This window comes from Protomyctophum bolini (assembly GCF_963924005.1).
Source record: "Protomyctophum bolini genome assembly, chromosome: 1".
Lineage (NCBI taxonomy): Eukaryota > Metazoa > Chordata > Actinopteri > Myctophiformes > Myctophidae > Protomyctophum > Protomyctophum bolini.
The window spans coordinates 30,648,504-30,674,313 of NC_137862.1; the positions used below are offsets into that span (position 1 = coordinate 30,648,504).

The following is a 25,810-nucleotide window of genomic DNA, read 5'->3' on the forward strand; positions in this document are numbered from 1 at the left end:
TCCATGCTGCGTTGTAAATTAACAATGCCAGATGTTTAACAATAATAATAAACAATAAATAACTCTTGAGAGTGTAAAATGAAACCATTTGAATTCCTAACTCATGTTACACTCTGAAGAGATCTAATAAAGAGTCAATTTTGGCTGCATTTTGTACTCGAGATTTAAAGATCTAATAAGTAAAAGGGTCCATTTGGTTACCAACTCTCCATCATTTAGCTGGGGACCACCTGGAATTCCCCCTCAAGGACCCCGGCCCCGAACCACTGGTGGCGTGGTCCCCGGATCACTGGGTCAAAATAAATGCTGTTTATTGAATGAATGATGAAACTGGGTTTGTGAACTGTGCTTGCTTGTGTTGAGAGAGGGGGGGGGGGGGGGGTTTCCATAGGGGTGGTTTCTGTAACTCCCAACGGTCAACGCCCATTCCGGTCTGCTGGCACTGGCAGCCTGGCATCATACCTTTTTGAAACTGTTGAAGTCCAATATGACATCATGTTTCATGTAAAAAATAAAAAATAAACCCACATAGACCTACAAGCTCACAGCGCGTAACGAGCTCTGCTATTTTTATTATTAAGAAGTGTCAACGATCCGGGCAGCGTTGCCAGGTTTCGCTGAAACCAGGATGTATTATGTAAACCCAAACGAAACTGGACTGGGGGCTCTATGACTGGGGCAGTGGGGGGGGGGGGGGGTGGGGATTAGCCGATCTCTACAAGCTCATCGCGACGCGTTGTGAGCTTGTAGATCTGCTATTTTCTAGAAGATCTAGAGGGGAGAGTTATATATTTTTGTATTTTTTTTTTTGTTAAAGACAAATATGTGTGCGCGTCAATATTTAACAAAGGTGCAGACGATCAGAAATTAGAGAGTGAGCCAAGCGACCAGACCTGGCAACGGGCTGGCCCGTCACGCGTCACGCCACGCCTGCCAATCCACGGCCTAGTGCGCACGTTGGTTGAGTCAGATGTGCGCCTGCGTGGAGCGCCAGCCAATAAGAGCGAGGCTTCGTTGGGCAGTGCGTATTTTGAATGTGCTTGCAGTGCTAAGTGCTTCGCTAAGTTCGCTGTGGAGGAGAATTCAGGAGAAGCAAACGGTCCGGACGGATGAGATCGAGTTGATTTGAAACTAGAAGCAGTGTTTGTTATTCGGAGATATTTGTACGGTTATATATTTAATCTCAGTGTACTTCATCATCATGAGAAAGAGGTAATTATGGAACATTACATGGTCGTTTGAATGTTTGTTTGTATTGACTGCTTTGCTTTGGAGAAAACCAAACGGACAGAGAGAAAGAGACTTGGAATTACATTACAAGCACTGTTTGTTTCTCAGAGATTAGTTTGTACAGTTATACGTTCTAAACACTCCATACTGTCATCAGCACGAGGAAGAGGTAATTAATTAAATAACATTATTTGTGTTTTCCGTACAGTTGTGTTTTTTACACAAACGTAACGAACCGCGTTTTGGAATTTTTAACGAAAAAATTGCTAACCGTTGTTTAGCTAGCTAACCAGTAGCCGTGGTCCAGTGCGTCAGGGTTAGCAGGTTCTCGAACTTTTTCATGTCAAGGACCCCCAGATTGACATTTGAAAAGATATACCGCAGGGACCCCCATAAGAAGATTTTGACGGCTTTTGCAGTGATTCTCAACTATTTTAATTTCACCATTTAATAGCATTTCTATCTCTGGGACCCAATGTTAATTTAACTGAGAGTATACACTTTTGATTGATTGAAATATGTATTAACATTTTGCAGAATTACAGTACATTTCAAGCACAAACTCAATACAAAGACTGTTAGCTGTGAGTGAACGACCCAATTAAGCATTACACTTGTTTACAAGAGGGTCCACCATGTTCAATTCATCAAAACATTTAGAGACGTACAAATAGACACTTCTATATAGTCAAAGAACAGAACCGGAATTCATCATAAAGGGAAAAGAAACATATACAGTGAGGGTGGTGGGGGGGATTCAGATTTTACGGGGGCCAGTTTCGTTTCGAATTGCAGCCATCCGTAGGTGCCCTTTGAGAGCAGTTTTAAAGGAGTCAAGGGATTTGCATGTCTTAATGACTGTTGGTAGGGCGTTCCACATTTTGGTGGCATAGGAGCGAAAATAATTTAGTCCCTTGTTTGTGCCGAATCTGGGTTGTACATGGTTTGTAGCACTGCCTCTGGTGTTGTGGGTGTGTGTGGACTTCGTTAACATTAAGGAAGTAACATGGTTCCATTTGTACACTCTCCGGGTTACAAACCCATAAGGAGGGTACATTTGGTTCCTATCTATCATTAAACTGGGGACACCCTGGAACTGCCTCAAGGAACCCAGTCTGATAACCAATGCGTTAGGTTAGTTAGGTGGACCGGGGCTACTATATGAATACCGTTTTATCCTACTATACGTACGACCGTACGTGTGTGTACGGTTGTAATGCACGTAACTCGCGAACCGTTTGACCCACCGACTTCAAATTCGACAGTGTTCCACACCCCCACAGGGAGTGCAGTGCCCGGTATCGAGTCGGTCGGACCCACACTTCTCCAGAACCACCACAAAAGGCAATGCTCAGGCTCTGCCAGTGGGCCTAATGAGGCCAACTCCTTTCAGCTGTGCAATTTCCAGCCTCAGCTAATGCACATGCATGATTTCCCAGGACATGCCCCCCTCATCTAACCTGACGCTGCCAGATCCAAAAAGCTTGCTACACAAATTTGTTTCACAGCTTATTTGGATCTGGGATCGCGGAAGCAAATTCGATGACGGGGCTGTTCCTTTTTTTCAAAATACGTGGTAGATGATTGGATGGGAGCGTCTGTCTATCACCGTGTGGGCGTGCAAACACAACCAATCATATCGACGTGTCTATATACCGTCACATCCGCATCCCGCCTTTAGCTCACGCTGATTGGTTCGGTACGAAGCAGATCTGACTCAGGGCTCAACTCCGTCAGAGATCCCAGATGAGTGTTGTGTTGGGGAATATGTTTCCGCAATACCGCCCTCATCTGGCAGCGTCAGGTTACCCCTCATCTAGACTGAGTGGCAAAACATTGAGCAGCATGGAGTGTTGGAGTTTGGAAGCGCTCGTTGGAAATCACTCAACCGTCCTGCGTACCACCTGTTTCTCATGTCACATAATGCAGGAGGCAGCAAAATGTTGTGTTATTGAAAACAAGCACTTCCAAACTCTGACACTTAGAAAAATAATCAAATGCAGGGCATTTCTTGACAGAAAGTAGCTCATAACGTTTCTACTTTCCATGGTGGATTTTTATGAAACAAAAACTTTGGAGGATAATTCAAGCTTTTTGTAAAGCTGCAATGTACAGCTGCAATGAGTTTAACATTGTTTAATGCAATCAGACAGGACTTTTCTGTTTGGATGAATGGGCTGTCAAGGCCAGAAGGTAGTTTTTTGCCACTCAGTGGGTGTTTTCCAGGTACGATGATGTCGCGTGCAGTACCCTCTATCTATTGAGGCTCAACCAAGTGGGCCGAATTGATTGCCAAATCCACTTTTCAGTTTGTAGTCTTCACACACAGGCACATACACAGATCTGAGATCTCCATGTGGGACACCGGCTGACGGGTGCTATGACAACGTATATCATTAGGTTCCCAAGTAAGACTGCGACGGGCACGTCGTACACTACAGGTCTAGTTATTATGAATTCACAGTCTGTCTTTGACTCCTTTCTAGTGAGGTGGTCGCAGCCGAGTCGGTGGCCTGCATGAACCAAGCCCTCTTCAAGCTGAGGGACATCTGGGAGGAGATTGGCATCCCAGAGGAACAGAGGCTGGAGAGGACCAGCACTGTCCGGAAGCATGTCCAGGTGAGACTGTGAGAGGTGCTTGACACACTGACTGCGTTCTCCATTTTAAACCCAGACAGTCGGATTCAGAAAGTGACTGCTGCCTGTAAGAGCCATTTGAGCCATGTCTCTGTTTGATGATGTCACTGCAGGGTTTGTCAATCAAGGCCTATGTTGCCATGGCATGGTTACAGGGAGGGTATTAAACGCTGGCCCTAATCAGGTTGCAGGTGTTGCTGACGGGGGCAAACAGTTTATACTTGGATTGTGTTCGGAAGGCTCGTTGTCTATTCTTTTGACTTATTTATGTTATGTAAAAGTATAGGACTTTGGCAGAATAAATATGTATTTATTCTGTACACTCAAGAGTGTATAAATGGAATGTTGGGGATTTTAGCTTTTTAGGACTGAAAAACCTATGTTTCCGTATTCGCTGTGAAAGAATACATTCAAAGATTTTCACACGTTTTCACGATTTTTCAAAAATGGCAGATCTACAAGCTTGTGGCGCTATGAGCTTGTAGATCTGCTATATTTCAACTGCTAACGTTTAAAATAATTGTTAAAATAAATAACGGTGAGTCGGTGACACGGATGTGTTCCAGTCCTTAATGATTTTATATATGTTTTTTGGGCATGTCATGATGTCAATGTCATGTGCTCTACCTGGCCTTTCTTTGTGATCTACCAGTAGATTATTTAAAGATGTGCACAGTGAAGGAAACCACCATGGCTTCTTATTGGCTTTTAGCTCTATGGTGTTTAAGGGTGACGTCATAAAATGGCAGCGTCTTGTACAAACGACTCCAAATGTTTTCATAAAACGCTAGGCTATTTAGACGTGACGACGCATGTGTTTCGCCTCATAGCTTTTAACCACTTTAATAGCTTTAGCCACTTTAGCTATTGAAAAATTGCAGATCAAAAGCTCATAGCGTGAGCTATGAGCTTATTTTTGAAGAATTGTAAATATTTTAATATACTTTCACAGTGAAGGGGTTCCTGGAACAGCATATTTTCAGATGGGGGTCGGCGGCCAAACACAGATTCTGTGGGTCCTTGACATGAAATAGTTTGAGAACCACTGACATAGAAAGTTTTCCAGAACTGTCGGATTTGGATTTTGGTCTCGGGTCTTAAAATGGCTAGTCTGTACTCAAATTGGTGCTCCCCTACTGATTATTTCTATTTCAAACAGGACTTACTCAATGACATGATCGCGGAGGAGGAGTCCCTGAGAAAGAGGCTCTTTGACAGCATTGAGCAATGCCGGCATGTTTTGTCAAAACTCTGCCTCGAACTGGAGGTGTCAATGAATGAAGTAAGACCTTTTTAAGAATGTTTAATGACATGTGATGTGAAACTGAGGGTGGGGTGGGGGTGGGACCATCAGCAACATCAATTACGATTACACCTTTTTAAAGGAGAATACCATTTTCAATAGAGATGTCCCGATACGGTATTGGTATTGGTATCGGGAAAAGTATCGTATCGGCCCCTTATTTGTCATATCGGTATCTGTGAATATGCCAGTCTAACCACCGATCCGACACAGGGGTAAGGGGTTGACACTATGGCAGGTAAATAAAATGTTGGGACATGCTTTGGAGTTGCCCAAACTGCAAGTGCACATTTGAGTGAGAAGTTTGCTATAAACACAACACGAAATATATAGCTAGATAGCTATAAACTCAACACCAGATATATAGCTATTAGCTAGATAGCTATAAACACTGGTATTTTTTGGACTTTGAGAACCACTGGTCTAGAAGGACATTGTGGTATGTCCTCTGGCCTGGGGGCATGGCCTGCACTCCCACAGGACTAGAATGACCTGTTGTTGATGGAAACAACTGGTTTCTGTCAGCAGAATGCTTCGTTATTCCATCTCAGGTTTCTTTCAGCCAGTCCATTCTTAATACATTTTTGTGTTTTAAGCATTATGTTGTACTTTAGCCATATGAAAAATGGCAGATCTACAAGCTCCTAGCGTGGCACTCTGTGCCGAGCTACAAGCTTGTAGATCTGCTCTTTTTGAAAAACCGTGAGATTGTGGCCCAAATGTTTAGGAAAAAATATATATATAAATATATATGTATAATACTTTCAGAGCGAAAGTTTTCAACAAAATTCTTTGCTTCTGGTGATGTCCCTGGAACAACATATTTTCAGATGGGGGTCGGCGGCCAAGTACGGTACATATATTTCTGGGGGTCCTTGACATGAAAATGTTTGAGAACGACTGACGGAAAACTGTCAGGATTTGGAAAACATTTTGTAGAATCGTCTAAATGGGTTGTAATAATAATGTTTTCCGTCCCGTCAGAGCCAGGGCGGGATGACCATCCTCCAGCAGGAGAAGGACCTCCGCACCAGGGTGGAGGTGCTGGTGAAGGAGAGGAGCCAGAGGGTGCAGCAGCTGCAGGCTCTGCTAGAGGAGGACCACGAGCTGTGTGACATCCTGTGCTCCGATTCCTACTCCATCGACGAGGCCTCGGTCCCCTCGCTGGAGCAGCTCCAGGCCTTCCGCCGTCACATCGACAGCCAGACGGCAGAGAAGGTGAGCGTTTATTTTTTTTTGTCGGCAAAGTAGCATTGAATACTGTATTGGGCAGAAATGTAAACGGTACAGAGCAGGGATGCACAATATTGTTTTTTTTCTTTTTTACTACTCGAGTCAATAATAACAGGCCGTTTTAACAGCGGGAGAACGTCTCAACATTTTGGCATATTGCCCAGCCCTATGTAATGATGATGCTATAAATTGAGCTTTACATGGTTGTTGTACATAATTTGTTGTTGTACATAATTTGTCGTGATAATTGTTTACAGTGGATTGAATGCCCGTTTCTGATTGGCTGGAAGGAGGTGTGCACTTATCCTACTACTATAAATGTCTGTAGTTCACATTAGAGTAGCCTGATGTCACTCGTTCATCCCCCTCTGGGTCACTTTTGGGTCTTCTTAAAATCGTCTCGTATCAAGGGCATGGCAATGTTTGATTTTCATGAGCTCCATGCCGTAGTCGAGGCTTAAAAGGCTTGAAATATTTCACTTTATGCACGCTGAATCTAGAATATATAAATTTCTCTTTTCTGATTACCGTATATTTGATGTCCACACTTAGGGGGATCTGTAAATACTGATAACAAAGATGAAGTTAAAAAGAAGCATTATTTTCCTTTTTTCCCTCCATATTCAGACGTTGTTGGGCGTCTTTGATTTCAACAGCATGCTTTTTGTTTGATCAGGAGCGAAGGCACGAGGAGTTTGTGGACCTCAGGAAACAAGTCATCCTGCTGATGGGAGACTTGGACCATTCACCAGAGACCACCTTTGAGAAGGACGTTGTGGGAGAGGATGAGGAGGCCATCTGCCTGTCCCGAGAGAACATAAGATCACTCCAACTGCTAATCTGTCAGGTGTGATATTCTTTGATTTTCTTTGCAAGCACATGACACAGAACAATGGTGTCACCACCACCAGTGGCACAGGGGTAGAGTGACCAGATGGCAACCACAAGGTTCCCAGAACCCTGTGGGCTCCCCCAGAGTTGGTGTCAAAGTGTCCTTGAGCAAGATTCTGAACCCCAAATTGCTTCCGATGTGCATGTTGGTGCCTTGCATGGTTTCCTCCGGCATTGATGGGTGACTGTAATGCACAATCTCTGTAAAGCGCCTTGTATAAAGGTCCTGTATAAATGCACCATTTACCAATGTCCCTTAATGATGGACCTTGTGTTGTAGGATGGAATATTTCTGATGCATTAGTGTAGTGCTGCACAATTAATCGAAAAAAGGTCTCGTTCTATAGAAAGTAGTAATGTTCAGCAACTACAAACTTAAAGACAATAAATATTTTCACGGGAAAAATAAGAATCATGATCTCAATTCTTGTGAAGGAAATTCGAGATTCATATTTGAGCAGGAATCTATAACTAGCCTGGGCAGCATTCCATTTCGGGTTTATGATCCGGTTGGGAGCGGATGGTAATTTTCGTCATGTTGTAGTCAATGATTTGTAGTCATCTGGCAGAAAACCACAAGACGGAATCCGTACTATGAATGGGTGCTTTCTTATTCCTGCCTGATGACTACAACATGACGTAAATTACCATCCGCTCCGGACCGGTTCACACGGCGATTTTGGAACACAGACCAGGCTTTCCTCCGAGGTGGAAAACTAACCAAGTCTTTGAAACTGGTGTTTTCTCATGCTAATACTAACTGATGCTGGTGTTTCCTCATATGCCAATTCTGCAGCTAGAGGGACGTAAGGCAGAGAACGAGGCTCTGTGCGAGTCCCACAGAGAGAGGATCCAGAGGCTGTGGGACCGACTGCAGGTTCCCCAGGAGGAGAGGCAGGCCTTCTCGGAGCATATGGTCACGTCCAGGAGGAAGAACCTGGAAGCGGTGAGTTAGAGTTGAAGTGGAACCGTTTAGGAAACGGAGCGAGAGCGCAACATGTTTCATAAATCTCAGGTTCGTTTTTAGATTTTGCTTTAATCCTTGTGTACACATTTGATTTATGATGTCTAAAATCAAACAAAAGTTCCCCTTTGAGATCACTAATGTCCATCCGGGGTGCATACGTTGGTTAGACTGACAACACCGTCACAACAAATAAAAACTAGACTAAAATGTTAGGAAGGGACTAGTGGACAAGAGATCCAGTATAAGTCATTTTACAATTGGTTGCATGCTGCGACGAGTTTTGAGCTTGTAGATCTGCTATTTTCAGCAAGTGTAAAATCAGTCATTACGACGGCATCAAGGCCTGCCAAAAGACATTTTAATCGACTAAATCACCTGTAGATTTAGTCGACTAACACTAAAACATTCCAGGTGACTAAAATGTGACAAACTAGTAAACTATTCAAGAGACTATGACTAAAACTAAAATAGAAATGGGCTGCCAAAAACAACACTGGTTTCAACTAACCCGTGGCTGGGTTAAAACTCTTGGATCCCGACATGCGTGGCTCGTTAAAGTTAACCCTAACTGGCTTCCCTGTGAGGTTGGGGTTAGTGCTGGGTTTAGGGTTGGGTGTCGGACCAAACACATGCACCCTGTCCGTTCAGCCAGACCGCGTCTTCTGCTCATAGCCTGTTTGTTTTTTCTCTCGTCAGTTACAAGCTGAGGCCGAGCGACTGGAGGAACTCAAGCTGCTGAACATACGCAACGTTATTGACGCCATCCGCTCCGAGATTGCTGTGCTGTGGGAGAAGTGCTTCCTCAGCACGGAACAGAGGCAAGCCTTCGTGCCGTATTTCAGCGGTGAGTCGGTGTGGTCCTGTCTTGTTAATGATTAATTAGGTTCCTACGCATAAGTATGGAAACTTTACCCATTCTGTACGGGAACCCCTGTTGGGGTCTAAAGCATTATGTTATACTTTAGCTATAGCAGATCTACAAGCTTGAGTGCCGCGCTACGAGCTTGTAGGTCTGCTATTTTTGGAAAATCGTGAAATGTGGGGCAAATCTCTAAATATATATTCTTTCAGAGCGAACGTTTTTAACTCAAATCTTTGTTTCTGGAGGGTCCCTGGAACAACATATTGTCAGATGTTGGTCGGCAGCCAATTACATATAATTCTGGGGGTCCTTGACATGGAAAGGTTGAGCACCTCTGACATACAGTAGAAACATAGGATTTTCAGAAAACTGGTCTAAATGGGTTAATTGTGGAAAAGGTAAAATGTTTCTCTTGTTTCCAGACTATTACTATTACTGCACAGGGAACTTTGGTCCCTGCCTGGTCAGTGATTCCAGCTTGTGCTGTTGCCCTAACCTGGGGTGTTCCCAGGGCAGCCAGTACATTATTGCACCAGTCATTATTGGCCACCCTGGGAATATACAGACACCCCAGGCACCTAAGGCGACAGCACAAGCTGGAATCACCGACCAGTCTCCCCCAAGTCCCCTGCCTGGAGGAGAGCACCGCCTGGCGGCCAGGGGGAGGAGCTGCCCCCCCTGGCCTAGTCTTGGTGACACTGAACCGTCCCCTTATCTCTTGACACGCCTGAAATTAGAGTCTGGAAAATGTATGGAATTTAGACATTCCAAATGTGTAGGAACCACATGAGGTGGTACTAAAGCACCAAGCTCTGTGTCATTTCCTTTCAGAGGAATTCACGGAGGAGCTTCTGGGAATGCATGACGTGGAGATCCAGCGTCTCAAGCAGCATTATGAAGAGCACAAAGACCTCTTTGAAGGCGTTCACCAGTGGCAGGACAACTGGAGACTCTTCCTGGAGCTAGAGGTGTGTAGTGTAGTCTACTGTCTTAATAGTTGTGGATGGGAGGGGGTATACACTATATCCATTGGGGCACAGGCTCGGTCAGTTGAGCACAATCTATAGCTTCTGAAAGACGTGGGCGAACAAAAGAAAAAGATACATTGGCAGCCCCTCACCCCTGTGCATGCAACCTGCCTTTGTTTTCAAATGCCCCCCCCTCCCACCCGAGATTGTAAATGGCCCACAGGCCCACTCAATTTATTTTTTATCCACTCTACGTGCCTGAGGAAGTGATAAACTGCAGGATGGTCTCCGTCCAAAATTGCAACATGATATAAACTTGGGGGCTGTCAGACCAAGCGATGGAAGGCAGGCACAGGCAGGACTTTTACTGACCTTATGTACACCACTGCCATCTTGCCAGCAAGGTGGTAACTAGGTGAAATGTCCCATTGACAGCCTATACATCCAAACACACAGGTCTTACTTGATTGCATTAAACCACGTCGAACTCTCCAACATTACAGCTGTACGAAAAGCTTGAATTATCATCTTTCAGCAAAGTGTTTGTTTCATATAAATACACCTACACATGTTATGGGCTACTTCCTGTCAAGAAATTGCATTTTTCTTTTGCATTAGAGTTTGGAGTGCTTCCAAACTTTGACACTGAAAGAAGTCTATATCAAGAATGATATAACTAGACTAGAGAAACGTACTCATGTTTGTCCCTTTCAGAAAAAAGCCACGGATCCAGCGAGGTTCAACAACAGAGGAGGGAACCTGCTCAAGGAGGAGAAACAGAGGACTGAGTTGCATAAAAGCCTGCCCAAGGTGAGATATCACACCACACAGACATTACATTGAAATGTTAAAACGAATGACACAATCTATTGTTGAAATAGGTGCACAATATGACTTGATATTGACAATATGATTTGAGCTTAAAAGAGATAAAAGGGCATTTTTCATCTTGACTGGCATCACATCTTCTCAAAATGTTAACCCATTAAGACCGGAGACCAGGTTCTAATGTCTTCTAAATCATGACAGTTTTCTGAAAAACGTATCAGTGGTGTGTGCAGTGCTCAAACCTTTTCAAGTCAAGGACCCACAGAATTATCTGTATTTGGTCGCGGACGCATGTTGTTCCAGGAACAAATATTTGAGTTAAAAGCATTCGCTGTGAAAGAATATAATTGTATTCAAAGATTTGAGCCACATTATCACGACTTTTCAAAATGTAGCGGGTACATTTTTTTTAAATGTAGCTTTTGAAAGATAGCAGATCTACAAGCTCATAGCGCGGCACAGAGTATAGATCTGCTTTTTTCCCCAACAGCTACATTTTAAAATGATTGTTAAAGTGGTTAAAAGCTAAGGCGACACAGATGCGCCCTCACGAACTTCCAACTTTTCTTCTCAAGACCTGAGTTCAAATAACATGTTTGGCATGTCTCAATGAATTTCATCTTCTCTGCCATCTAAAAATGCCGTATTCACACACAAAAATGGGATACCTGACAATACACACAATATTTCTCCCATTTTCTTTCAGCTGGAGAAAAACCTTAAAGCGCAGATCGACACCTGGGAGAGTGCGCAGGGTCGTAAGTTCCTGGTGAACGGCCAGATGTTTCTCCAGTACGTCGCAGAGCAGTGGGAGCTCCACCGCATGGAGAAGGAGAACGAGAAGCTGGAACGGGTGAGAAAGATGTGTGCTTCTTAACCCACTGAGACCTGAGAGACCTGATTCTACAAATGTGACCTGATTTGACTGAGGGACTGCCATTGGATTTAAATGTGAAAGCAGGGAATCACAGCTTCAAATTGAAATATTGGTTGTTCAGTTTGACCCACCAGTTTTGGAGATATGGCTTATAGAGTAATGTCTTACAGAAAAGAGCGAGTTGAGAAAACGGGCTTGAAAGGTTAACTTCTGTGTTCTCTAACATTACACCTAGCTACATGTTTAAGCATTTATTTCATATTTACATGTGAATTTCAGCTCTAACATTTATTTGAGACATGCTCTAGTATGTGAAGAATCTGCCTGTGCTATTAATTCATTTTGGATAAAAAATACATAATTTCAGTTTTTCTCCTGGCTGGAGGCTGCACGATGTCCCTCAGTCAAATCCGGTCACAAATGTTTTCTAAATACTGAATATCTGAATATTTTGTCCCAGGGACCGCCCCACCCACCCAGAAGCAACAATATTAATTGAATGTTAAAATGTTTGTCACTGTCACCAGAATATGCATTCAAAGATCTGCACACATTTTCACGATTTTTCAAATACGGCAGAGTGCCGCGCTATGAGCTTGTAGATCTGCAATTTTTCAACGGCTAAAGTACCGGTATAAAATAATGTTTAAAGTGGTTCAAAGCTAAGGTGACACAGATGCGTTCCAGGTTACTGTATCTTATATTAATGTTGAATAAATTACTCTTTTATGATTCTTGTATTATTAAATGTAACTAATCGTATCTCTTGTGAATTCTAATAGCAACTGAAGAAAAACAAGCAGATAGAGGTGGAGATGCTGTATGGTACCATGAAGCCTACGCCCACCAAGAGGAGACTGCTCAACAGCTGCACTCCCAACAAATCACGGAGGGTGAGGAAACTTTCACGTATTTAACTGATGGCTTTGTAGAAATGGCCAGAATCCATCCTAGCCTCTGTGCCCTTTTCTTCTTCTTAATGTATGCCTACCTGGATTAATTTGAGACTTTAATTTTGGCTGTAATGTTATGCCCCACATTGCAATTACTAACCCAACCCTCCTCCCTCTATCATCAAAATCTTTTAACAGTTTAACGCTACGTCCAGCACCGCTAGTGTTGCCTCTAACAGCACCGTGCGCTCAGGCTTTGGGATTGCAGCGTGCCGTTCGCCTCCCTCTGCCAATAAGGTTGGTCTTCTTCATAATCCCCTCTGTAGTCCAATGCGTGTACACGTCTACTGATCTTCAATCTGTTCTGCCGATCTTGAATGTTTTGGGATAAATGTGGACTTTAGAAAAGATTATTACAAATAAAACGCATACCAAAGGCGTCCATCCCAAATGTCCATGGGTGTACTTGTAGTACACACAGAAACGGGAGGTAGGCTCCTGTCCTGATTTCCTATAAGCCTCAATCATGCTCGGGAACAGTTGGTTCCACAAGGCTACTGAATGTGGACTTTGAAGAAGTGCATATGATGGGTAAGTGACTTTGTTCAAGTTGATTGATCGGTTGTACAACAACTTTGAACGAGGACCCCCTTGAAAACGAAGATATTAAATGCTTATTTGAATAAACTGGATTAATCTATCGGGGCCCTTTTCTAATAGACTTGAAGCAGGTCATACTGCTAACATTTGTAACCTTCCCTGTCTCTCTACTGATGTGCACCATCCAGATCCCCTCGGTTCGGACCCCTGGCCGGGCTAAACCTCCACACCAGGGCCTGCTCCATGGAAGTAACAAGGAGAACCGAGGATCTCCTATAAGTGGTGCGTTGATGACCCCTGCTGGGCCTCAGTGTAACTTCAGCGTAACGTCTGTTGCCAGCACATATTCCGAGTTTTTGGTAATTTAATTAAACTTTGTCTTTCTATTTCTTTCTCCCAATTTACTGATCTTTAAAAAAGCTGCACTATGTTAAAGAAAATGTACTGTTCCATGCCGGATTTGAACCCGTCTCCTGCACAATACCACTGAGCTGAAATTGCTCAAATGTATTTTGACCTTCAGGTCTAAATTCGTGTCAAGTAGAGGAGGCTGAACAAACAGTCAGTCAAAATGTTACATAATACAGCTTTTAAGTCCTATGCAGCCACACTCGGGTTTTAGTGGGTTTTTTAAGGTGTTTTTGTTGATATAAATAAAAGCATAATGACAAATTGGTTTTATGTTTTAGGACTTGGTCAACGTCAGTTCAGTCAAGGTGTGTGTTTGTGTGATGCTCATTAACACCGGTTAATCCTGCATGCTAATAATTCATGATTTAAAGTCACTTGAGATTTTTGTGTCAGTTATTCAGTCATTATGCCCAGGCTGTGTGCTGCTATTTGGTCCCCCTCCTCTTTTCTCACTGACTACTCACTAACACGCACCCTTTCTTTTTATATTGGAGCAGGGGTCATGTTGGCTTGTGTTAGACGTTTTTGTCAATTTAATTTTTTTTGGCCACGGACATAACAAAAAAATCACACCCGTGTGAACTGAGTGGTGCAACTCTCCTCTCGCCCCCCCTCCTCTCTCTCTCTCTCTCTCTCTCTCTCATTAGCAGGCAAAAGTGCAGCACTAATACTATCTCTCTCTCTGTTTCTGGCACAACAGCGCCCCTACTGGTAGTCAGTCATACTGGTGCTCATGAACACATACATAGGTGAACACGGACATTGCTGTTCCTTGGAGTGGTTGCACCACTCAAAAAATGAGCATTACCAGAAACGCTTAAAGACAGCCCTGAATGACCGTAACAGGTTTGTAACTGAGGGTGTACAAATGGAACCAAGTAACCCCTCTGAGTTATGGGGGTCTTTGCAAATATATTAAAATAACTGAGTCGCGCACACACACAGACTTTAGTTCAAAACATTTATTTCATTTTTGTCCCTGTTCAAAAATGAAAAATGTTTTGGACTGAAGTCTTGGTGTGTGCGACTCACTACCGTTATGTTTTGAACGGGTAGCGCACCTACAGTCAGAGCGTGGTGGTCACATAAACAGTAAGGTCTTTGCAAATATTTGAGAAGTGAGAACTACAGTACCAGTTCGACTCCTAATAATGTCATTGTAAATCTCCTTAATCTTAAGTCGTAAGTTTCCTACATATTCTGAAGAAAACCTGGACTTGGACATTCAGTAATTGGCCATTATGATCAAAATAAGAACATAAATGGTGTGTAAAACAGAAAAGCCACAGGCAAGACCAGGTTTTTGCCACAGACTAATTTGTCCGTGTACGGTAGGACATATTGCTGACCCGGCCCTGACTGACCGTAGCTGTACGGACATATTAACGACCCCTGCATTAGAGACATGACCTGCATACTTGCAACTAGTTCCAGGTTGATCTGGTGGCTGCTTCGCTCAGTGACCTGACCTTTTGTTTGTCTCTCCTTTCACAGAGAGACTTTTCCAAGGCCGCTAGCACCAACAGCAAGCCAGCTGTCCTCAACTCCACCATCAGTGACCATTGAGCGGAGCCCAATCAATTCTTTTTTTTTTTTAAATTACCCCCCCTTTATATATATTTTTTTTAAATAAATGTATGTCGTCATATTTTAAATCATAATTTTAACTAACACTACATCTACACCTCTCCTGTTGCAAACGCATTGTGTAATATCTGCATCTTCCACTGCAAACGATGTAGTACAGGGGTAGGCGGGAACGACGATTGATTGCATCAGCTTTTTTGTATATATGCTGTCTGGGGTCATGGGCTCAATGTGTAGCGAGTATTTTTGCACTTTGTATTTTACTGTATAGTTTTATTTACACTCACGCTGTTCCGGTCTTGACTGCTTGTATGCACGTGTATATATTATAAATGTTAGACTCTGAACAAGCAGGTAATAGATGACAGAGTTTTATGTGTTTATTATTTTTTTGGTGTTTTGATTGCAAATCTTTCTAAACAATAAACCAGTTCTTTTAAAATTCATTCAAGCTTGTGTTGGATTTGTGTGCTACTTTGTAAACCATCATTTAATTGACTTAGCAAAGTTGTGTAAACTACATTTTTGATGATGCCATAATTAACCCAGTAAGACTATTCTATTCTAGCCCATTCTTCATTTTCAAGATTTAAAAAATAAATAAATGTACAATTGATTGAAATTATTTCACAGAGCAGTGTCAGCATTCTGTGTCACTGATTTCTTCAGAATTCCACCCTCTGTCGATCATCAAAGCGAATAAGTAATTCTCTTCCTGGGGTGGGCAACTTTGAAGATGTAGAGGCCACTATATTTCCACACTCAGTCACTCCAGAGGGCCTCATTGCATAGTTCTGTCATAGCAAAAATAGCTGATCTACAAGCTCAAAACGTGAAGTGTTTTGAGCTTGTAGATCAGCTATTTTTGCTATATTTGACTTGGAAATCCTGAATATTTTGTTTTCTATTTTTGAACTGGAATCTTGAAAATGAACCATTTTATTTAATTTCAAATGCATTTAGTTTTATGTTAACTTTATGAAGAAAAAGACAATAACATGTTACATCTTAATACTAGTCATTAAGCTACACATTTAATTTATTAAAGCGGGTTATGTTTGGAATTGTAACAGCTGAAATGTATTATATCAGTATTCCGATATTAACCTGTGGGCCGCGTTTAGTGAAGGTGAGGGCCGCGTGTGGCCCCCGGGCCGCCAGTTGCCCATGTTTGTAACCACTGGTTGCATCAACAACGCTTAGCTTGTTTCACCCCGGACTCAATTCAGGGAGGAACACAACAAATCAAATCTGAAATCTAGTCAGGATTACTTTGTTTTTGTTTGACACTTTGCCGTTGTTTTCGTCGTGTTTCATTAGTTTTTTTTTGGTTTTACACTCTTGCCTTTGACGCCGTGTGTTCCTCACCATGAACACAGACTCAGTAGTTTTGTTAGAAACGGTACATTTCGCCGCAGAAAAGCACCGCAACCAACGACGCAAAGACCCAGAAGAGACTCCGTACATAAACCACCCAATTGGTATGACTAGATAAAGTACCGTGTTGTTGACGTTGTTACTGTTTATTTATGTACAGTCAGTTTTAATAAATACACGATACATACAGATCCATTTAAAGAGAGAGAGAGTCTATGTGAACTGCTTGTGTTCCTATTTTGAAGCCTAGCCCTAGCTAGCCTAGCCCCACAAGCAGAACCCAAATGTACGGGTTCCGAGAGGGGCTAGTCTTAGCCCTGGTTCTCTCGTATTCATACGAGAGTCATCATAATGATAGTAATAATAATAATAGTAATAATAATGATGATAATCATCATGGCAGTCATGTATCAGGGCTACCTCTGTCTGTCCATAAATCAGTTGTGAGAGGCCTGCAGATTGCAGGAATATCCAAACCGAGATTAAAGTGTGTGTGTGTGTGTGTGTGTGTGTGTGTGTGTGTGTGTGCGCGCGCGCGTGCGTGCGTGCGTGTAAGGAGTAGCAAGAATCCTGAGCCATGAAGGCGGTGTCACCGACATTGAAGTTTTACAGGCAAGTTCTCTTTGACCTTCTCGTGGGTTCATCACTTTGTCAGGTGAATTGAGTATGAAAACAAGCCATACTACTTAGCAGACCTTGTATTGAACTGTACCTTTTTTCTTGCAAACTGTTAAAGGACCACTTTTCAACCTATTTTCATAGAATTGGTTCTCTCTAATGTCCATGATAAAATACCACAATTTTTTCTATTAGTTCTGTGTCTCATAGGAGGGCTGTGGGCAGTTCAGAAACCTGTCCACATCGTTAGGCAGATTTTTTTTTAAGATAAAAAAAGATATACATTTAGATCGTTTATTATCATGAGAATGATTGCTTCCATTTTCACATTGCAACTTTTCAGGAATAGAAAGTCTAGCTTTTATAACCCATCGATGTTGTCACTGTTTCTGAACTGCCCACAGCCCAACCATGAGACACAGACCGAGTAGAAAACAATGGTGGCATTTTATTATGAACATTAGTGAGGACCAATCATATGAATGTAAAGGTAGGTTGAAAAGTGGTGAAGTGGTCCTTAAATACAATTTACACTTGGCTGCATGCTGAAAATAGCCGATCTACAAGCTATTTTCAGCAAGTGTAAAGTCAGCCATTGTGACGGCATCAAGGGCCGCCAAAACACATTTTAGTCGACTAAATCAACTGCAGATTTAGTCGACCAAAATCTCATGATATTTAGTCGACTAAAACTAGACTAACACTAAAACATTCCGGGTGACTAAAACGTGACTAAAACTAACTGACATGATAAAAAAAAAAAACACTTTTCTTGTTTTGTCTTGTCATTCCACTAGGCAGCGCTGCTTCACGACACCGTGGAGGACACGGACACCAGCGTGGCGGAGCTGGAGGCGGTGTTCGGGCCGACGGTGGCGCGCATCGTGCAGGAGGTGACCGACGACAAGAGCCTCGCCAAGCAGGAGAGGAAGCGGCAGCAGGTGGAGCACGCTCCCCACTGCAGTCACCAGGCTAAGCTGGTCAAAATGGCCGACAAGCTGTACAACCTGAGAGACCTCAACCGATGCACCCCCACAGGTCTGTTGTTGGGGTTATTTTCTTTTCTTCTTTTTTATTATTAGTTTTCAACCACATGAATTCACATCATGACATGCAAAGAAGAAAGAAAATAAACCCTAAACCCATTTAGGACTGAGACTGCATTCTGCAAAATGTCTTCTAAATCATGACGGTTTTATGAAAAAAACGACGTTTCTATATCAGTGGTTTTCAAACTATTTCATGTCAAGGATTTCAAAAATTATATGTAATTGGCCCCCATCGACCCCCATCTGAAAATGTGTTGTTCTAGTGTGGAACTTCCCTTTAACATTGTTTTTCCTGGCAATCACATAATCATAATATGCATTCTCAGTCATAAGTCGGGTCCAAATATGCGATCCCCGGACGGTGTACTGTTTAGACCACTAAACACTTTAGACCAATGCATGTTGTCCCTTGGTGACCCCTTGTGGCAAAAGTGTGCCATCTCCCAGAACACAGAACATTGGACATTTGTTTTTACTGAGAATAAGTTTAGGGTTAGGCATAGTTTTCCTGGGAATAAGTTTAGGAATAGGGTTAGGTTTAGGCATAGTTTTACTGAGGTTACGTTTAGGAATACCAGGCTGAACAGTTACGCTGGCTGCAGTGTTGCGCACACGCTTATTTATTCTTTTATATTTGTCCCTTTTCTCTGACACCTGCACAACACTTTCTGTCCAACAGGTGCGACAGATTGTGTTGAATGAGTTGAGGGGTGTGTGTGGGAGAGGGTGAGCAAGCTAACTGTATTTGTATGTGTGCGTATTGTGCATTTGTATGTAATGTAATGTTTACCTATGTGTAATAGGACCCCCTCTAAAATTAGATGCTGCATCCCAAGGGGATATTATTTTCTCAATACATTCTGACCAAATTCTCTGACTTTACTGTTAGTTCTTGCACAGGACAGGTTGATGTTTCGTAAAGGCCTGCCACTCCTTATTCCACTCCTTACTCCATTTCCATTTGATTGGTTATTGATTATTCGATCTGCCTTTTTGTAGGTAATTCACCTTTCAAGAGACCCAAGGATGCTTTACATCAGGTCAACAACAACAAAGATTGTTGCCTTGATCTTATCCTAGACCCCATCTCTTAGCTCATTGTCGTGTATTTGCAGTTGACATGACGCTGCTTGTTCTAAGCCGATGTTCCTCTGTGTTGCTCTGTTTTCCAGGATGGACAGCGGAGCGGGTCCAGGAATACTTCCTCTGGGCTTCTCAGGTGGTCAAAGGACTGAAAGACACCAATCCTGCCCTGGAGGAAAAACTACACGAGCTGTTCAAACAGAGGGGCGTTGAACTGTAGCCTAACGAGCTGTTTAATCCATTTAGATCTGAGACCAGATTCTACAAATGTCTGCTAAATCACGACAGTTTTCTCAAACTATTTCATGTCAAGGAGAATTATATACTGTATTTGGCTCCCATCTGAAAATATGTTGTTCCAGGGAACCCCCAGAAGCAAAGTGATTTGAGTTAAAAACGTTAAAAAGAATATTTATTCAAAGATTTGCGCCACTTAAAAAACAAATAGCAGATCTACAAGCTCGTAGCACGGCACTCAGTGCCACGCTATGAGCTTATAGATCAGCTATTTTTAACAGCTAAAGTTTAAAATAATGGTTAAAGTGGTTCAAAGCTAATGTGACACAGATGCGTCCTGAGGTCTACTAAATGGGTTAAACAGAGGGGTGCATCTCAGAACAACTGGTTAACAAAAACGTCCAACGATGAAATATTTTAATCGCGATTAATTAATCACATGTAGTTAATTGCGCAAATAATCAGGGATGTTTTTCAAATATTTTATACCCCTATTAATTTTAACGTGGGGAGTGGAAAAACATGCTGGCTTTATGCGAAAGTATGTTTTATTGGAAATCAATTTAAAAACCACAAAAAGACACCATAATGGTTACTGCATTAAACAGGCTGCAGCAGATGGGTATACTTGTCACTTTATACATGTACAGATACCCTATACACTTATACTGTATGTTGGTTTGTTTACTGTTGAGTGAGAAAACAATGTTGCACATTAAGCTAATCATCTGGGGGACCTCCCACAATAATTTGGGGACCCACATGTTGAAACTACTGTCCAAATGGCTAGTAAAAACGCATGCAATTAATTGCGATTAAAATAACAATGAGTTAATCGCGATTAAATGAGTTTACTCGTTTCAAAATACAAAAAGAAAAGTATTTTGAAATTAACCCATTCAGGACGGGAGCCCCTTTTAGTGTTTTAAGCATTATTTTATACTTTAGCTAGATCTACAAGCTCATAGCGTGGCACTGAGTGCCGCACTACGAGCTTGTAGATATGCTATTTTAGAAAAATCATCAAAATGTGGCACAAATCTTTGAATATATATTCTTTCAGAGCGAACGTTTTTAAATCAAATCTTTGCTTCTGGTCAGGGTCCCTGGAACAACATATTTTCAGATGGGGTCGGCGGCCAAATACAGATAATTCTCGGGGGTCCTAGATATGGAAAAGGTTGAGAACCACTGACATAGAAACATAGGTTTTTCAGAATTCTTTTAGGATTTAGAAGCAATTTTGTTAAAATCGGTCTCAGGTCTAAATGGGGTAATCACACCGTGGCCTTTATCTACTGCAGGGGTGCCCAAAAGGTAGAAAGGCTGTGCAGGTAGATCACATGGTGCCCCTACAAATATATAATTTATTTAAAAAGAAAGGCATCTGCCAGTTGAATTAAGGCGACTTGACTGACTGACATCAAAAAGGTCCTGTCAGCTCAAACCCACAATGCGATATATATTTTTTTTTCAAGAGTGCTGCGCACCAATGTCAGTAGCATTACAAAGTAATATGCAAAAAAATAAATCAATTTTCACCCTTCTATTATATATGCATCAGCGTCCGTATTCCAAAGGTCTTTTTTTAACCGATTTTCAGCAATGGGATAACATTGTTTGGATGGGTAGATCACGTTTAGCTGGATGGGTAGAATGGTAGATCACTTTTAGCTGGATGGGTAGATCACGTTTAGCTGGATGGGTAGAATGGTAGATCACTTTTAGCTGGATGGGTAGATCACGTTTAGCTGGATGGGTAGATCACGTTTAGCTGGATGGGTAGATCACGTTTAGCTGGATGGGTAGATCACGTTTAGCTGGGCATTTTGAAAGTAGCTCTCAAGTAAACAATCACACCCGTGTGAACCGAGTGGTGTGAACCCCCCCTTCTCTCTCTCTCTCTCATTAGCAGGCAACTCTGTTTCTGGCAAACAGCGCCCCTAGTGGTACTCATTATGTTGCTCATTAATACATACAGGTGAACACATAGGCACGGACATTGCTGTTCCTTGGAGTGGTTGCACCACTCAAAAAACTGGGCGCACCTGATCTACCATAATGACACACTGGACAAAATGATAAGCCTCAAATGTTGTGAATATTGTGAGCACATTTATTAAGATTTGGGGTGGGTAGATATTTCTTAAATATCATTTTGTTCTTATCTAAATGTCATTGTGGTTTTTGAGGTTGTACAATGACTGCACCCATTTTCAATGTATCTTCATAATTGGTCCTCACTAATGATCATTATAAGAGATTGTACCTTTCTTTTCTCCCTACTTAACTCTGTGTCTCATAGGAGGCCTGTGGGCGGTTCAGAAACCCAGTGACATGGATGGGGAACCATGCCAATAGAAATGGCAGGCTTTCGAATATCCCTGGAAAGTTAGCATGCAATGACAGCTATTGTTCTCACGTTAATACAAATCGAAATGATTTTTTTTTTTTAATCTTGTTTGAAAACAAAATCTGTCAAACGAGGATGTCACAGGTAGACGGGTTTCTGAAGTAGTAGTAGTTTTTATTAAACAGCTGGAGAGATGGGGAGACTGAATTACTGTTTTGTTTTAACCAAAAGAATATAACTTACCATGTGGGCGTCCATGCAATTTCCAATCCAGTTTAGCTCTTAAAGCATTTGTATTAACTTATAAGGTCAAATTGACTATTCTACTGCATAAGTCTACTACACTAATGTTATTTATTGTTACTTTAATTACAGCACCAACCGCAAATTAGTGATAATCATATACATATAAAAGGCATGTAATAATTATGGTTTGATTAATGTTAAAGTATGAGTATTTATAAGTGCTTACTGCATATAATATAATTATAGTGTTACAGTCTGGGGTCTAACCATAACCTTTTATAGCTTATAATACAATGCATTTGTCAGGAAAGGGATCTCAGTCACAGATACACTACATAACAGCTTATTCTTATCTCGATTTTATTTGGATAGAGTTGCAGCAACTCGTTTCAAGAAAACAATCCAGCTCAAACTCTACTTACATCATATATTTACATTTTACATCTCGGTTGACCTATGGCAGTGGTTCCCAAACTTGTTCATGTCAAGGACCCGCCAAATTGACACTAATTAGCCCTGGACCCCCATTTGAAAAGATATGCCAGGGACCCCCATGAGAAGATTTTTACGGCTCTAGTAGTGATTCTCAACCCGTTTAATTTCAAGGACCCCAGTTTGACATGCATATTAGTCTACAGACCCCCATTTAATGGCATTTCTATCTCTGGGACCCCAATTTATATTGTACAATCATGTTAATTTAACTCAGTGTACAAATGTACAAATTTGTACAGACCCATAATGGTCTATCATTTAGCTGGGGACCCCCTGGAACTCCCTCAATGACCCCTGGGGGTCCCTGGACCCCACTTTGGGAACCACTGAACTATGGTACCAACTCCCAGGTGTTTTTCACCACCTGTGCGCAACCTAACACACACACGCACATATTAACTGTATATATGATGATTTCGGGTGTGCCAGTACAGTAGAGGGTACAGTACCACACGGTAACTTTGTCATTTCTCAACCGTTTTGGATGTGGGGCAGCTCGCCGGAAAAGGCCTCTCCCCCTGGGCGTGTTCCTGGGGGTCTGGATGTTCCAGGGATCCCCGGAGACCCCCACAAGGTAACTCATTTCTCTACCGTTTCAGACACAGGGTGGCTCGCCATAATTGGGCCGGCACCCTGGCTGTGGTCCTGTGGGTCTGGAACTTCCGGAGACCCCCCGGGGACCCCCACACGGAGTTGCACCACTCACTTCACACGTGTGTGATTTTTATTCTCCTTATCAGAGCGGTGTGGGAGTGGTGGTGGGGAATTGCCTTTGATGCGTTGGTCGCTGTGGTGAGGGATTTCCCCAAAACGATGCATTGCAGACAGCAGCTTTGCTGGATCATGGCTCAAACGTTTGAACTGCTTAGCCATTGCAACCAGCCCTGGGCCATGGTACTCATCCCACTGAAGTTTTCGCAGTTCATTAAACATATATTCAACCACTTCACGATCCATCTGCCTCTGCTCTGTGGTGGCATCTGTCTGGTCCGTGCTGGGATCTGAATCTGAATGCAGATCCATGTTGGAGTCCATCTGCTCCATTTCTGTCAACATAAATTGATTGATTGATTGATTTAATACTTTATCAGCCCGTTTAGGACTGAGACCAGATTCTACAAAATGTCTTCTAAATCATACAGTGGTTCTCAAACAATTTCGTGTGAAGGACCCCAAACATTATGCAATTGGCCGACGACCTCCATCTGAAAATAATATTGATCCAGGGACCCCCCAGAAGCAAAGATATGAGTTAAAAACCTTCGCTGTGAAAGAATATATATTCAAAGATCCGTAGCAGAACTACAGTTCTTCTATACGCTCATAGCGCAGCACCGAGTGCCACACTACGAGCTTGTAGATCTGCTACTTTTCAATAGCTAAAGTATAACATAATCCTTAAAACACCAAAGGGGTTCCCGTCAGACGGAAATGTACAGCGGTTTGGTTGACTCAACCCTCCATGTCACCCCTGACTGCTTGGACGCTTTCACCCACTCCTTTGCTTGTTCCACGGTTTTAACTTGGACTCTGATAAGTGCTTCAAAGCCCTTGTGATCCCTAAAAGCCGATCCAAGCATCTCTTGGAAGTGACACACGTGGTATTTGTATTCAGGGGGTAGGTCACTCTATGGATTAAGATTACATTTAATTAGTATACATGGACAGGTAGGATTATGAGAGGTTGGAGTTTCTCAATATTTTAAACAAAGTTGTGATTACAAAATCTGGAAAATAGCAGGCATACTCTTGGAAATGAGTTATTGTGTCTTAATCATTATCGTGTCTCTATCATTAGCCCACCTTCAATGTGCATTATGTTTCAGTTATACAGCCACCATCAGTGTAAAAGTACCATCACATTTGATTGTGTGATATTTGGTTGATGCGTTTGTGCTAATAAAGGCTGTATATCAAATATAGACTTGCTTATCACATTACCTTCAACGGAGGATAACTATCCAGGTTCTCTCCTATAGCTCCTGAGCACACCATTCTGGAATAATTACAACAAGCATCATTCACGGGCAGGTGGCTCTACTATTCAAAATAACGGAGTTGACACGCTAATTTTGGAGATGTCTGGGGTGGTATTTAGAGATGCTCCGGTCAATCGGCCACCGATCGGTGGTGATCGGCCGATATACAATACACTCCAAATGACGTGATCGGTGATCTGCAATTTACCCTATCTGGAGAAACCAGATTACCATTTAAGTGTTAAAAAGTCAAGACGCAAGATAGTATAATATCATTTTTTATCTTTGTGACGGGCCTAAACATTCTCCCCTTCCTCCGCACACACACAGTTTGGATGTGGATTTTGACATTCTGTATCGGTATTGGCCGATCATGAGAAAAACAATCGGTGATCAGGATCACTCCCCCAAAAACCTGATGGGAGCATCCCTATCCCTATGGTATACACTTTGTACCTTGCTTTTGCATTGGGGGCATAGATAGCTCCATCATCCCTATCCCTATGGTATACACTTTGTACCTTGCTTTTGCATTGGGGGCATAGGTAGCTCCATCATTGCGGACAGCCAGGTCCACTGATGGTCTGTAAACAATAACACATATAGTTGTAGGCTAGGCCATTATAAGAAAAATGATGAATGGAAGTGCAGTTCAGAACCAAAATATGAAGCATTTGTTAGCTGAAGTAGGCTATTAAAGTCCACCAGCACTATCCCCTCTCGGCACGCCCGTAAAGTTTCTGACATCTGGATGTTGTCAGAAACTTTACGGGGGTGCCAAGTCTGGTTTATTAACCAGGCTAGCCAAGAGGGGCTAACCAGTAACCTACCCAACAGAGCATTCTGCAGCTGCATAGTTGAGATCTGCATTCACTCTAGACGTGACGGATGGAGTCGAAGTCATTGTCATAATTCTTAAAAACAAGTATGTTAAAACGCAATGAATCGTAGGAAAGTGCCAAGTTTGTTAAATGTGAGCGGTGCTCGCGGCTGCCATGACAGCTTTCAATGGAGTTTATGAGTGGAACAGGAACACACCTTTTGCAGCTTTTCATTTCTAGTCGGAAGTTCTGAACAGCTGCACAG

At 42.4% G+C, this 25,810-nt stretch overlaps 2 protein-coding genes and 1 long non-coding RNA gene across 6 annotated transcripts; 2 read left to right on the plus strand and 1 right to left on the minus strand.

The window, feature by feature from the left end:
• Positions 1-1,072: 1,072 nt before the first annotated feature.
• On the plus strand, positions 1,073-15,286 carry prc1b (protein regulator of cytokinesis 1b). Of its 4 annotated transcripts, XM_080760065.1 has the most exons (15): positions 1,073-1,212; positions 3,717-3,849; positions 5,027-5,149; positions 6,155-6,388; positions 7,080-7,250; positions 8,091-8,240; positions 8,958-9,105; positions 9,955-10,091; positions 10,806-10,901; positions 11,626-11,772; positions 12,579-12,689; positions 12,888-12,986; positions 13,478-13,648; positions 13,979-14,005; positions 15,195-15,286. In XM_080760065.1, the coding sequence occupies exons 1-15, from the start codon at positions 1,202-1,204 to the stop codon at positions 15,264-15,266; spliced, it is 1,830 nt and encodes a 609-aa protein (XP_080616191.1). In that variant the 5' UTR covers positions 1,073-1,201; the 3' UTR covers positions 15,267-15,286. The 4 variants fall into 4 exon arrangements, with proteins under 4 accessions (XP_080616191.1, XP_080616192.1, XP_080616194.1 ...); XM_080760066.1 differs by lacking the exon at positions 13,979-14,005; XM_080760068.1 differs by lacking the exon at positions 13,979-14,005 and having other exon boundaries at positions 13,478-13,571.
• Positions 15,287-16,521: 1,235 nt separating this feature from the next.
• On the plus strand, positions 16,522-21,203 carry hddc3 (HD domain containing 3). Its single transcript, XM_080761752.1, has 4 exons — positions 16,522-16,768; positions 17,221-17,280; positions 18,084-18,320; positions 19,504-21,203. Exons 1-4 carry the CDS (start codon positions 16,657-16,659, stop codon positions 19,632-19,634), a joined length of 540 nt encoding a protein of 179 aa, XP_080617878.1. The 5' UTR covers positions 16,522-16,656; the 3' UTR covers positions 19,635-21,203.
• A 1,406-nt stretch (positions 21,204-22,609) lies between these two features.
• LOC308321344 lies at positions 22,610-25,691 on the minus strand. Its single transcript, XR_013964601.1, has 3 exons — positions 25,555-25,691; positions 25,246-25,308; positions 22,610-23,791 (listed from the first exon to the last, which is right to left on the minus strand). It is a non-coding gene; the product is annotated as an uncharacterized lncRNA (long non-coding RNA).
• Positions 25,692-25,810: the final 119 nt, after the last annotated feature.